Source organism: Notechis scutatus, chromosome 3, assembly GCF_049901735.1.
Source record: "Notechis scutatus isolate UNSWTSFEM ecotype Mainland chromosome 3, rNotScu1.2, whole genome shotgun sequence".
In the NCBI taxonomy this organism is placed as follows: Eukaryota; Metazoa; Chordata; class Lepidosauria; order Squamata; family Elapidae; genus Notechis; species Notechis scutatus.
In genome coordinates this window covers 8,736,052-8,750,175 of record NC_142011.1, presented here as the reverse complement: position 1 = coordinate 8,750,175, position 14,124 = coordinate 8,736,052, and the positions used below count along the sequence as shown (strand labels likewise).

At 42.0% G+C, this 14,124-nt stretch overlaps 1 protein-coding gene across 1 annotated transcript in view; it reads left to right on the top strand.

The window, feature by feature from the left end:
• COL20A1 (collagen type XX alpha 1 chain) overlaps window positions 1–14,124 on the top strand; it is a 198,119-nt gene that overhangs the window by 58,659 nt on the left and 125,336 nt on the right. The window contains exon 18 of the mRNA XM_087959166.1: window positions 5,675–5,807. Within this exon, the coding sequence (XP_087815292.1) occupies window positions 5,675–5,807 (133 nt within the window). The remainder of the gene's footprint in view (window positions 1–5,674; window positions 5,808–14,124) is intronic.

Sequence of the window (14,124 nt, the reverse complement as noted above, 5' to 3'; positions counted from 1 at the left end):
ATATACCATTACCTATCTTATTTACCATTCTATATCTTCTATATAATTTCTCCCCGCTTTTCACTCTTCTTAATTCTATTTTATTTATTTCATCTTAATTTAAATCATTATACTTGTATCTTTTGTCCATTCTTTTCCAATTATCCATTTATCTCATTCCCTATAATAATAATAATAATAATAATAATAATAATAATAAAAAGATTTCTCCTGAAATCACTAATCAAAGTATGATGCCTTTCTATCGTTCCCCTAAATTGACATTTAAAATAACACCTAGTTCCCAATCTGATTCTGCTTAGTACATTCTACCTACTAAATTTTAAGAAAAAGAGAGAATAGTAAATCTATAAAATAATTAAGTACATAATTAAATATTAAATCTTATAACATTCCAATTATCTATTTCAAAAACAAATGCTGCAATAATAAGTTTATAATAACATCAACACAATAGTCAATTAAACTCTATAATTGAACTAAATATTTTAAACGTTCCCTTTAATATTTTATTAAATCTTAAAATCTATCATTATTAAGCATTTTAATCTTTTAATCTTTTATTAAATCTTATCAAATTCTAATTTTCTATTTCTAATACAAATACTACAATACTATCTTATGTACTTTGCAGAATCTTTTTTTTTTTTAAATTATACATTACTCTTTATCCCTAAAATTTTTTTGCTTTTTCCCATCTTGTTTCATACCTTTGTGGCTTCCCCGCCCCCCTTTCCCTTCCTTTCTTATCCCACCTGGCCTTTTTACCCCCCCCTCTCCTAACCTCCGCCTTTTTAGCTTCCCCTCTCTGTTGTATTCCTCTTTTCTTTTGCTTTCTAACATTGTATTGATTTTGCATCTTATTTTTCTCTTTCTTGGGTGTTTTTTTAGGTCTTAAGTCCTTCATTTTCCTTCCTCCTCTCTTTCTCCTTTCTTTCTTAATCAGACTTTTTGATTCATTAAAGATGTCTTCTTCTTCTTCTTCTTCTTCTTCTTCTTCTTCTTCTTCTTCTTCTTCTTCTTCTTCTTCTTCTTCTTCTTCTTCTTCTTCTTCTTCTTCTTCTTCTTCTTCTTCTTCTTCTTCTTCTTCTTCTTCTTCTTCTTCTTTCTCCATCAGTTGTTGTGTTTGCTGATAAATAGCAAGCGCCCTTTCTAAAAAGTGAAAGGCTTCTCCCAAAGCGTCCTTGCCTTCTTTCTTTGTTTTTCCATATTCCTTTCTTAGTTCATCAACAGATAAAGCCATTATAAACCTTTTCTTCTCCCCCCACCCTCTTCTTCTTCTTAAAACAACCAAGATGTTTCAAAACTTAAAGCAGTTCCCCCAAGTCCCAGAGTCATCAAACAGTCCAAACAGAGCACAAAGTTCTTCCCTTTACACTTTCTCTTCCTGGGGTAATATCAATTAAAAAAAGAACCCAGTCTGTATTTTAAAGCCTTATTGCAATTAACTTCTAGTCTCAAAATCTTCAAGGCTTCTCCTCCAACAAGATCTTAATATAATTTTTTTTTTGTCCTCTCCCTTCCCACTTGTAACAAAGAGCTTTAAATTTTTACCTTCTATAAAAAAGCAGGTTTTTCAATGTCCATTTGTTAACTCCGTAGGGAAGGAGAGTAAACTTTCCCTTTCAGCACTTCCATTCGCCGCTGTAAAAATCTCCTCTGGAAACAAAGTATCGTTCAAGAAATCGTGGTTTTCAGGATATTAGATGTATCTTAAGATCCCGGTTCAGCCAAAGAACTTTCACTTCAAAACTTTCTCCTTCTTCCTCCTGTACAGTCTTGTACAGCTGCCGGCTTCTTTGTGGTGGCCATTACTGACCGCCGCTCCACCGCCTTGAGAGAAGGGGGTTTTGCTGGCTGGGGAGGGGGTCTGCGATACCCCCAAACCCCTATCCGGATCCCCCTGTCTTCGGCTGCCTCTACGGGGCAGCCTTATCCTCCAGACCCGTCGAGATCGGAGGCACCAAGACAGCTAGCACAACAGGGATCGCGCAGGATCGCAAATCCCTGCTGCCACCGAAGCCTGGCAAACCGGAAGTCCCCGAGGTCTCGGGGGTTTTATAGGACATGTCCATAGGTGGATTTTCAACCTGAGCCATCCCTGCAGTTCCTTTTTACAGCCTAATCAAGGAGAATCACCAAGAACACTCCCACCAACACTGATAGAGCAAACCACTTGTATCTAGACAGAGAGACTTTGGTCTACTGCTCCCTTCTAGCACTGATGACGTCACCTAGTAGAGTCATGAGACGTCTGCAAGAAAACAACCAAGCTCAGAGAGCCCACAATTCTCCTCCTCCCTCCTCCTCCCCTTCTCCCTCCCTCCCTCCCTCCTTCCTTCCCTTCCTTCCTTCCTTCCTTCCTTCCTTCCTTCCTTCCTTCTTCCTTCCTTCCTTCCTTCCTTCCTTCCCTTCCTTCCTTCCTTCCTTCCTTCCAGCACTGATGATGTTTCCTAGTTGGGTCATGAAATGTCTGTAAGAAAATCAAGCTCAGAGAGTACCAAGGACCCCACAATTCTCCTCCTCCCCTTCCCCTTTCTTCTTCCCTCCCTCCCTCCCTCCCTCCCTCCTTCCTTCCTTCCTTCCTTCCTTCTAGCACTGATGATGTTTCCTAGTTGGGTCATGAAATGTCTGTAAGAAAATCAAGCTCAGAGAGCACCAAGGACCCCACAATTCTCCTCCTCCCCTTCCCCTTTCCCCCTCCCTCCTCCCTCCCTCTCCCTCCCTCCTCCTTCCTCCCTCCTTCCTCCTCCTTCCTTTCTTCCTTCCTTCTAGCATTGATGATGTTTCCTAGTTGGGTCATGAAATGTCTGTAAGAAAATCAAGCTCAGAGAGCACCAAGGACCCCACAATTCTCCTTCTCCCGCTCCCTTCCTCCCCTCCTCCTCCTCCTCCTCCTCCTCCTCCTCCTCCTCCTCCTCCTCCTCCTTTCCTCCCTTTTAGCACTGATGAGGTTACCTGGGTGAGTCATGAAATGTCTGCAAGGAGACCACCAAGCTCAGAGAGCACCAAGGACCCTTCAGTAGTCCTCCTCCTCCTCCTTGCCACAAACGCCCCTCCCTTCCAGCACTGATGATATTACCTAGTTAGGTGATGAAACCTCTGGAAGAAAGCCACCGAGCTCCAAGACCACCAAGAACCCCCACAGTCCAACCCTGAGCAAGAAATATTCTCTTCTATTAATTCCTTTTTAAAATGTCCCACTCCTAGAGCAACCTGGGAACCCCCCCACACACACACAATTCTGCACATGCAATCCAATCCCCTGCTTCACGTTTTCACACCTGTCCTTGTCACGATAGGAAAATTCAGTAGCATCTTTCCCCTCCTGAGGCCTGTCACACCATTTCAAGATGTCAGACGGCCTGTTTAAAATGCTGGATGCTTCAGAAAGAAGGAACTTATATCATTTGCAGACAGAAGCATTTGCTGGGGAGGGGGCAAAAGAGCCTTTCATAGGAGCCCCCCCCTTCAGATAATCCTATTTGCAGAGCTGAGGTTGGGCGGGGGGGGGTAACATTCCTCCGCACATCCCCCCTCCCGCTTTATTATATCGTTCCATCTGCTTATTTGATGCGGTCTCTGGAAAGCACCCAAGATCGATTGCAGTCTTTAGCCAAACAAACCATAGGAAATGATTGGTGAAAGTGACAGGTCTAGATTTTTATTGGAGAATTACCTGTCAGGAAAGGGCCTTGCTTTCCTTTGAAATTTTTTTCCTGTCTAAATTTATACCGCCACAGAAGACCCAATTAAGACATTCTGCTGGTTTTGTTTTTGCTTTTGAAGTACTCATAAAGAACTACGCAACTAAAAGGAGGGTGTATCTGTTTTCCCAAATTCATAATCATTGGGTTAGATCAAAAGAACCAGGAGACGATTTAATTCTAAAAAGTTGCAACGGCGAAAGGAAGAACAAACTCAAACCCAGTCCAAGTTCTATTTAAAGTTTGCGAAACGATGAAATGGGTTTTCTGAGTATTTTGGTCTTCAAATGTTCCTGTGGGGATTTAGCTCTTGCATTTCTCCCGTCATGCCAATCACTTGGTTAGGTAGGTATCCAAAAATACATTTTCTTAAAAGAATACAGGGAAGTCCTCGACTTACAACCACAAGAGGGGAACCAGCATTTCCATTGTTAAGCAAGGTGCTTGTCACACAAGTCGTTCCCGGTTTACAACATCTTTTTTTGCCACCGTTGTTAAGGGAATCATGGTAGTTGTTAATTGAATCATGCAGTCGTTAAGCGAGTCCGGTTTCCCGCTTTGAAGCCCCCTTGGGAAGGTCGCAAATGGTGAGCAACCGTCGTGATTACATGTTGGTTGCTAAGTGCCCAAATTTTGAATATGTGGGGATGCTGCAATGGTTGTGTTGGAAGGAAAATCCATCTGGTGGCATTCAGCAGGTTCTGACCAGTTCTGGAGAACCGGTAGCAGAAATTTTGAGTAGTTTGGAGAACCGGCAATTACCACCTCTGACTGGCCCTGCCCCCATCTCTTCTCTGCCTCCTGAGTCCCAGCTGATCGGCTGGGTTGTCTTTGGTTGCCCTGCACAGGAGAACGGAGCTGGAAAGCAGGTTAGTGGGGTGGGGATGGAATGGGGATTTTGCAGTATCCTTCCCTTGCCATGCCCACCAAACCACACCCACCAAGCCATGCCCACAGAACCGGTAGTAAAAAAAATTTGAATCACACCATTGATCTGGTTTAGGTCCAAGCCAGGAATAAAACAAAATGGAGGCTGATTGGAAAGAAAGTTTAATGATGAACCAACCAGCAGTTCTGAGTCAGCTGAACAAATGGTTGAATGAGTGGATGGATCTTATAGGATTCCGTGAGTTGGAAGTGTGAACTGTTCTGGAGGGATGGTGCAATGTAGAGAGCTCTGTGTCTTCTGCTAAATGGTAGCGGGTTAATCCTATTATGTCCTAAAGGGTCGTGTCCTGTTCTTCGAATTTGGGTGGAGGAGAATGTAAATTTGAATCCCATCCTTGAAGTTCTTTTGTTTTGCAAATAGCCTGACCCAGTGGTGGGATTCACATTTTTTTACTATTGAGTCTGTGGGCATGGCTTGGTGGGTGTGGCAGGGCAAGGATCCTGCAAAATTCCCTCCCCACCCCACTAACCTGCTTTCCAGCTCCGTTCTCCTGTGCAGGGCAACAAAAGGAGACCCAGCCGATCAGCTGGGTCTCAATGGGAGGCAGAGAATAGATGGGGCAGGGCCAACCAGAGGTGGTATTTACCGGTTCTTCCAACTACTCAAAGTTTCTGCTACCTGTTCTCCAGAACCTGTCAGAACCTGCTGGATACCACCTCTGGGCTGACCCAATCTTTCTTAATGGGCACAAAATATCTGCTGGGGGCTATTAAGAACGACTGAGTTTGCCTCCTGTCTTGAAGAGCATGTCTCCATTTCTCTTTTAGGGAAATATAATATTCTGCCTCCTGGTATTTCTCCCAAATATTTCATTCTTTGGAGGGGAGCTTCCCACAGTCTTAAATGCGAGCACAGGCCATAAATCCTTTCTTTTGATGCTTTTGCAACTTTGAAAGGTCGGTAAATGAATGGGTTGCAATTCGAGGATTAACTCTAACCATTTTAATTTTTTTCCCCAGTTTAATTTTTATAATAACTGGAAATGCAGCTGATTCTCTTTGGTTTTTTTTCCCCACAGATATCTGTTCCTGGAAACTTGGCATCTTCCGTTTTGCCTGGTTTGAAAGAAAATACCGAATATAAAATATCCATCTGGGCATACTACAAGGACGGAGCCCAGAGTGATACCATTTCCATTTGGCACAGAATCTGTAAGTGAGCAAGGGAGATACAGCGCCTATAATCTGAACAGCTGGGGTTTGGCTTGTTGTTTAAAGTTGTTAGATGCCACAAAACCATGCCGTGAAAATACTCTTATTAGTCCTTGTGTTATGGCCACAATGGATCTGCCAGTTACGGTTGTAAACTATAATTTTTGTAAAACAATTTTCCAAGTTTTTTTTTTTTTTTGCAGTGGTCATTACATGAAGAGGGCAGTTGTAAAATGAACACCGCTGTCATTAAGGGAACATGGTGGTCATTAAGCGAACCCATTGTTGATTCTGCTGTGGTTTTGCCCAAAGGCAGAAGTAAATATCAGTTTTGGGCAAAAATGTTATAAATCAGGGGTGTCCAACCTTGGCAACTTTAAGACTTGTGGACTTCAACTCCCAGAATCCTCAGCCAGAAAAGCTGGCTGAGGAATTCTGGGAGTGCCAAGGTTGGACACCCCTGTTATAAATCATGGGTATGTGACCGTGGGATGTTGCAAATGGCTGTAAATGCAGCCATGTTGAAAAAGCATGAAGTGCAGTCACGTGAACACCTGAATGGGCAGAGCTACCATTGAAACTTCAGATCTGGGTTGTAAGTCTCCTTTCTCAGGTAGATTGTAACTTCAAATGGTTGCTAAGCAACCGGTCATAAGTTGGAGACTATCTGTATCAAAATGAAAGTTATAGGTAGTTCTTGACTTATGATCACAATTGAGCCCAAAATTTTTGTTACTAAACAATACAGTTGTTCGGGGAGTGAAATCCAGAGTCAAAGTTTCATTTTTTCCCAAAACCCAAGCACAAAGTCCAGATAGCGGTTTCCAAGAAGAAAGAAAGTTAGATATATTCTTTTCTTTGATTAAAGCCATCTCTGCTACTTCCATCAATTTTTCCAGCCATTCATCCTTTTTGGGCATAAAACATTATTGTTGTCAACCTACAGAACAGCAAAGTTCCAGAATAATAGCATAATCTTCTCTCTGCCTCTCTGTCTCATACAAAACAGAATCAAGGTGGAGTTTTTTTTAGGGTTTTTTCTTTTGCTTTTCACTTTAACAGAATAACAAAATATCAGAGATCAAAGGGACCTTGGATTTCTTCTAGTTCAACTGCCTGTTCAAGCAGGAAGTCCTATACTATTTCAGACAAATTATTGTCCAATCTCTTCTTAAAAACTTCCAGTGTTGAAGCACTCACAGCTTCTGGAGTCAAGCTGTTCCATTGGTTTATTGTTCTCACTGTGGAGAGATTTCTACTTAGTTCTAAGTTGTTTCTCTCCTTGGCTAGTTTCCACCCATTGATTCTGGTCCTGCCTTCAGGTGCTTTGGAGAATAGCCTGATCCCCTCTTCTTTGTGGAAACAAACATTGGAAGAATGCTATCATGTCTCCCCTAGTCCTTCTTTTCATTAGACTAGACATACCCACTTCCTGCAACTGTTCTTTATATGTTTTAGCCTCCAGGCCCTTAATCATCATTGTTATTCTTCTCTGCATTCTTTCTAGAGTCTCAACATCTTTTTTATATCATGGCGACCAAAACGGGATTATTGCAGTATACCAAGTGTGGCCTTACCAATGCATTATAGAATGGTATTAACATTTTACATGATCTTACTTCTATCCCCAACTTAGCTGGCATTTCATCTTCTTTAATGGGTCCTTCATCCTAAGGTCATCTCTACATTCTTTTACAGCTGTCAGGAAATCGGACTTGATGATATCTCTGGGCTTCTCCAACCCTTATACATTCCTATGGTTCATTCTGTGAATCTATGGGAATTCTCTTCTGCTTACATATGCTGCAGATGCAACTCCGATTTAAAAGCTGCTTTAATTTACTGTGCCGTTAATCCTGAGAAAAGCAATTTCTCTGCATTTCTTCCACACTGTGTTGGGACCAAAGTATTGTTCCTCCAGAGTGCTCAAGAGCCAAAGATACATCTGGGAGATTATTATGTAGGGTACGAAGTTATTGATAGCTACTAAAGGAGAATATTTGTACCTCTGGGTTGAAATGAGGGGTCCTTGGTGTTCTCTGAGCTTGGTTGTTTCCCCTTGGAGATGTTTCATTACCCAACTAGGGAACATCATCAGTATTAGTAAGGAGTGAGGTTTGATCTCAGTTTATATTCTAGTAGCTTGCCCTTGGGGTGGTCTTAGAGGTTCTTTGGTTGGTCTGTTTACTATTGGCTTCTTTGGCAGTTCCTTGATTGGGGGTATTGTTTACTTGATTGTTGATCTTAGGTTAATCTTGGAGTTAATCTATTTATTTTTATTTTATTTATTTATTTGATTTTTCAATCGCTTACAAGATAATAGGAATAAGTATAAACACGAGTAAGAATACAGGAAATAGGTATGGATAAATGGGGACAATAGGACAGGGACAGTAGGCAAGATTGAAATGGGGTGAGGTCAATAGTGGATAGTTTAAGGTTAAAGGAGTGGGGGTTAGAGGATGTAACAACAGAGTCAGGTAGTGCATTCCAGGCATTGACAAACTTGGTTGCTGAAGTCGTACTTTCTGCAATCAAGTTTGGAGCGGTTAACACTGAGTTTGTATCTGTTGTGTGATCTTGTATTGTTGCGGTTGAACCTGAAGTAGTCATTGACTGGTAAGGACATGGTAGCAGATCATTTTGTGTACTACGCTTAAGGGCTGATTACAGGTAGGGAGGTGTTTTGGTCTTTTTGGTTTGTTGACTGTCTCTTTTGCATAGTATTGTTTATGTCTATGTGTCATTTGATGACTAATTTATCAGAGTACCAGACTTTCAGAAATTCCCTAGAATTTTTGGACTTGGCTTGGTTTAGGATGGTCACAGTTTCCCAGCTGACACTATGATTCAATCTGTCCGTATGTTGTGATATCAAAGAGTCTTCCTCATGTCTTTCAATCATGTCTTTCGTTGGTGTTCATGGACATGTTCTGTCAGTCTGCTGCCTCTTTTACAACCTTTCATGCCATGGCTGTTAAGCGAATCACTGCGATAGTTGAATTAGTAACATGGTTGAATCTGGCTTCCCTGTTGACTTTGCTTGTCAGACGTTCGCAAAAGGGGATCACGTGACCCCGGGACAATGCAGCCGTCATAAGTACATGCCAGTTGCGAAGCATCCAAATTATAATAAGTTGGAATGCTGCCACGTTCCTAATGATGAAAAATCAATCTAAGTCACTTTTTTCAGTGCCGTTATAACTTCGAATGGTTGTAAGTGTCAGGATTCCGGCAATCGCTCTAATTAAATCATGATTCTCGAGCCAAACTTCAAAAACTTTCAAAGGATTCATTAGAGGTGATATACTGGCACTGCCCTGTATGAAGCCAACTCTGACATATGTCATTTACAGTCCCCTGTGACCCTGTTTCCCCCCTCCTTCCCGGGTATCTCATCAACTAGATTCTCCAATTGAGACCATTCACAGGCTGGGGGTCATCATTCACGTTCTCCAATTAAATATATTCTCGGGCAAAAACTATGGTATTTTAGTTACAATCTTTTAAAGATAAGAGTTGGAATGTACTCCCGCTTTCAAACTGCTGCACTACTCTTCCAGATTTCCTTCCTCCCCCTTTTTATGGCAACTACTAAAACAGGCATAAGTAATGTTTTATGAGTTGACAGTAAGTCAGGGAAGTCACGGTTTGGGGGTCTATGGAGATTCTCAATCATCCAGGTCATGGTTGTCCCAAAGGTACTTTTTCTTTCAAAAGGAAACTGGACTTTTATTATTTTCCTTGAAGACATTTTGCTTCTAGTCCAAAAAGCGACTGTCAACCCTGAAGATGGCCGAATGTGGCCATTTTCTTTTTTGTAGTTTTCTCTAGGGAAGTTTATTTTCTCAGGGTTTCAAGGCTGACACAGTCTGAGTGAAGGGGCCAGGGAGGGGTGGTGGTGTAGAGATAGCTGGGGTATTGTAGCCAAAATAAAATTCTTTCCCCTGGGAATCAAGGACGTTGGTGCAGGTGTTCGAAGGGTGGAGACTGAGGTCACCTAGCAACTGCACTGTATGCTGATTGGACCATGTGACTGGAGACTCTGGGAGGAAGTGACAAAATTTTACTTTTAATTGGGTGTAAAACCGGCAGGAATTTAGAGCCAGTTTTCCATCAGGAACGTGCCAATTTGATATGTCTCAATCAAATGTTCTGTGAGGAAATTTCCTGCCTTGGACTTATTATTTAATGGGATCAGTGGTGGGAATCAATTTTTTTTTACTACCGGTTCTGTGAGCATAGCTTGGTGGGCGTGGCAGGGGAAGGATACTGCAGAATCCCATTCCCTCCCCACCCCACTAACCTGCTTTCCAGCTCCGTTCTCCTGTGCAGAGCAACAAAAGGAGACCCAGCCAATCAGCTGGGACTCCAGAGACAGAGAATAGATGGGGGCGGGGCCAGTCAGAGGTGGTATTTGCCGGTTTTCTGAACTACTCAAAATGTCTGCTACCGGTTCTCCAGAACTGGTCAGAACTTGCTGAATACCCACCTCTGAATGGGATGTATTACTTGGAACCTTGATAGCCTCTTCAGTTCTGACACAGTTCTTCAGTCAGAACTGAAGAAGCTTCTCGGATGAGAAGGGAAATGTCTTCAAGGAGAAAAGAAAGAAAAAGCAGCTTTGGGAATTCTGCTTGAGGCTAGTCAAAAGTGATTCTGGTTGCTCTCACCTGGCCATAGCGACGGAGCTACTTGCTCTGGATGGAATGACCGTTTTAAAGAGACTTTAACTTGCTATGACAAACACCTTGGTTGCAACGGCCCTTTGATCCTTGATCAGAGGGATACAAGCAGCTGAATGCGTCCAGAGGGTTGGCTTTACCCTTCACGAAAGGATTTTTGCAGAAATCAAAGGATAATTGCCAGCCAGCTTCCATCACACAGCAGAAACTGTTTCTTGTTTTTTATAAGGAGGTGAGGTTAGGAAATAGCCTTCCGTGACGCTTCTTTCTTAATTTATAGCGCCCAACTAATTGGTCTGCTGGCAGGACATGAAATACTGTCCATTTAATAGGTTTCTCGGTGTCTCTTGTTTAATCAGGATTGACTCCCTCCCTCCCCATTTTTGTGAGCCTGAAACAAGGAGCTGTTCTAGAACCAACAACCCTGAGACAGCCCTGGTTTGCCAAATCAGCCACTGTAAGTGCCAGGCAAGACAATAGTTACTCTGGTGAAATGAAATGGAAATTAAAGACCAAATTAAAAGGAGATTCAAGTTGAATGCTTTTCCTGACTGTAAGATGCTGTCTAGTTTTCCTAAAAAACAGCAAAAGTTTTCAATGGACTGGATGTTTCCTGTTGGGTATAATGGATGCTTGCACTAAGAAAGGGAGGAATGACCTGGGAGGTCCCTTCCAACCCTCATATCCTACCACTCTAGGGTTTTAATCTGTACTTATAGTGAAAATGTTGGGAAGTCAAAGAAAGGAAGGAAGGAAGGAAGGAAGGAAGGAAGGAAGGAAGGAAGGAAGGAAAGAAAGAAAGAAAGAAAGAAAGAAAGAAAGAAAGAAAGAAAGAAAGAAAGAAAGAAAGAAAGAAAGAAAGAAAGAAAGAAAAGATTTTGTTCAAATGTTCAGGATTGTAGGAAACAAAACTACAAAAGATTTCCCTGTTTTTTGGATGAAATCCATATCATCCAGAATCATATGATTGCTGTGGTACAAAAATCCTGCAGATAGACAGATATATCTTAGATAGATAGATAGATAGATAGATAGATAGATAGATAGATGGATGATAATGATAGACGATAAGTAGGTAGGTAAGTAGGTAGGTAGGTAAATAGATGATAATGATAGAAGAGAGAGAGAAAGAGGCTATAGAAAGTCTATGCATTCCTTTTTAAAAAGAAAGGTTTTTTAGATGTAAAAAAAAATTAGGTCAAGAGAAATCACTGCAGTTCTCCCCCACACACACACACCTTTATTGTACCACATAAGCTGTACAGTTCAAATGAAAATCTTAGGGGGGGAAATAACAATTAAAATTAGAATAATGTGGCTGCCTAAAGATGCACACTTATAAACTAATACTCTGACAAAGTACCTTTTGATTTTATGACAGCATTCAACCTTCTTCAAACCAGGAACTCTAGATCTGTGGTGTCCAACTTTGGCGATGTTAAGACCTGTGATCTTCAGCTCCCACAATTCCTTAGGCAGCTATGGTGGGAGTTGAAGTTCACAAGCCTTAAATTTGCCAAGGTTGAACACCTCAGATCTAGATTATCACTAGCTATCACAAACAAGACTTCTTGGTTTGAAGATCAGATCTGAATGCTTTCTAGATTTGAGCCTTTTCAGACCAGTTCTTCTCTCATTGCCTGGTAGACACTAAGCTGATTTAGTATTTCACTTCATTGCAGATGCTGGCAACAAGGTACTATTTATGAGTAGCAAAGTTATTTCAACAGAATAACAGAGTTGGAAGGGACCTTGGGGGCAGGGGTGGGATTCAAATTTTTTAACAACTGGTTCTGTGGGCATGGCTTAGTTGGTGGGTGTGGCTTGGTGGTCATGTGACTGGGTGGGCATGGCCAACTCGACGTCACTCATGTCAAGGGGCGCTTCTCCTTGCCTGGCCTCACGTGACAGTGGGGATGCCGCAATGGTTGTAAGTGTGAAAAACGGTCATAAGTCACTTTTTACAGTGCCATTGTAACTTTGAATGGTCACTAAATGAGCTGTTGTAAGTCAAGGATTACCTGTACAAAAAATACAAAAAGGTTCTTTGCTTGCAAAAAGCTGCCCTAAATACCAATCATTAGATTAAAAATACCTGCAAGCCGGAGTTACAAATCAGACAGGGTGCCAGAGCACCTTGAGGAATTAAAATAGTTAAAATGCAGTGATAACTATCAGCAGCCAACTCTTGCTCATAAAGTGAAACCCTTTAGCAGAGAGGTCATTTAAGCTCTCCAGAAAGAGCACACCCAAGAAAAGCAATCCTTAGATCCAGTGGTGGGATTAAAAAAAAATTACTACCAGTTCTGTGGATGTGGCTTGGTGGGTATGGCTTGGTGGGCATGGCAGGGGAATGTTATTGCAAAATCCCCATTCCCTCCCCACCCCACTAATCTGCTTTCCAGCTTCGTTCTCATGTGCAGGGCAACCAAAGGAGACCCAGCTGATGAGCTGGGACTCAATGGGAGGCAGAGAAGAGATGGGGTTGGCGGGTTGAGTCAGAAGTGGCATTGGCCGGTTCTCCCAACTACTCAAAATTTCCGCTGCAGGTTCTTCAGAACTGGTCAGAACTTGCTGAATGCCACCTCTGCTTAGATCCATTTGCACCACTTAAAGATACCAGCTGGTCTCACTCATTTCACAAGATATCCTAAGGAAATCATCCAGATTTAAGGAAAGGTCATATGCCCCCCCTCCAGAAAGGCGTAAAAAAAATCAGTGCCAAGCTTGTATCCTGCCTCTTGGAAGTATACCCCAAAAGGACAGTGCTAAATACCACTAAAGCAGTGAAGGAAGACCCCCTCCCCAGATAGAAAAAGAAACCATGAGGCAGGAAAAAATTCAAATACAATACAAATAATTAAATCACAACAGTAACTGTTGCTTGTTAAACCAAGTACCAGAACAAATAGACACAGGAACTAGCCAGATTTCTCAAACCGGTTTCTTTTCAGGAACAAAGATTAATCTTTTTCCTTCCAAACAAAGCTGAATAGGGAAAATTATCCCCTCAATAAACACAGGATTAAACATCACCAAGCACAGAATTAAACTTCACCAAAAACCGGTTTTAGACCAAAACTCAGAAAGGGTATATAAACTCACGTTTGAATGTCAATCTTTCTAGCTAGCCAAGATGAAGTATTTCCAGGGGAGTATTTCCTCCCAACAACAGTGTAAAAAGCTTAAAACAACCCTTCCCCTTTAAAAAAAGTATCAAGAAAATAAAACCTCCTTGGAGGCAGAAAGTCTAGGCATACTGCCAAGAATGTAATAAGGGTGGAAAAAACAAAAGGAGATTTCTTCTAACTACTGGTTCTCCAAACTGCTTAGAAAGTTAACAAGGGGTTCTATAAAATTGGTCAGAACCGGTAGAATCCCACCCCTGCTTGGAGGTCTTCTGGACCAGGAGTCACCAAACTTTTGGACCTCAGGGACCACCAAACTCATAATTTTAAATCCCGCGGACCACTAATATGAATTTTGACTGACGGTGGCTTGCTGAAGTTGGTGGGAAAGTCGGTCCCATATTCCAGAGCTGCAGTAGTGACAGGACTGGCCCTTTGGTCATCCTGGAGCAGCTGCTCCTCCACCCGGGTGCACCCGCCTGCCATGGACTGGGGGAGCTACTC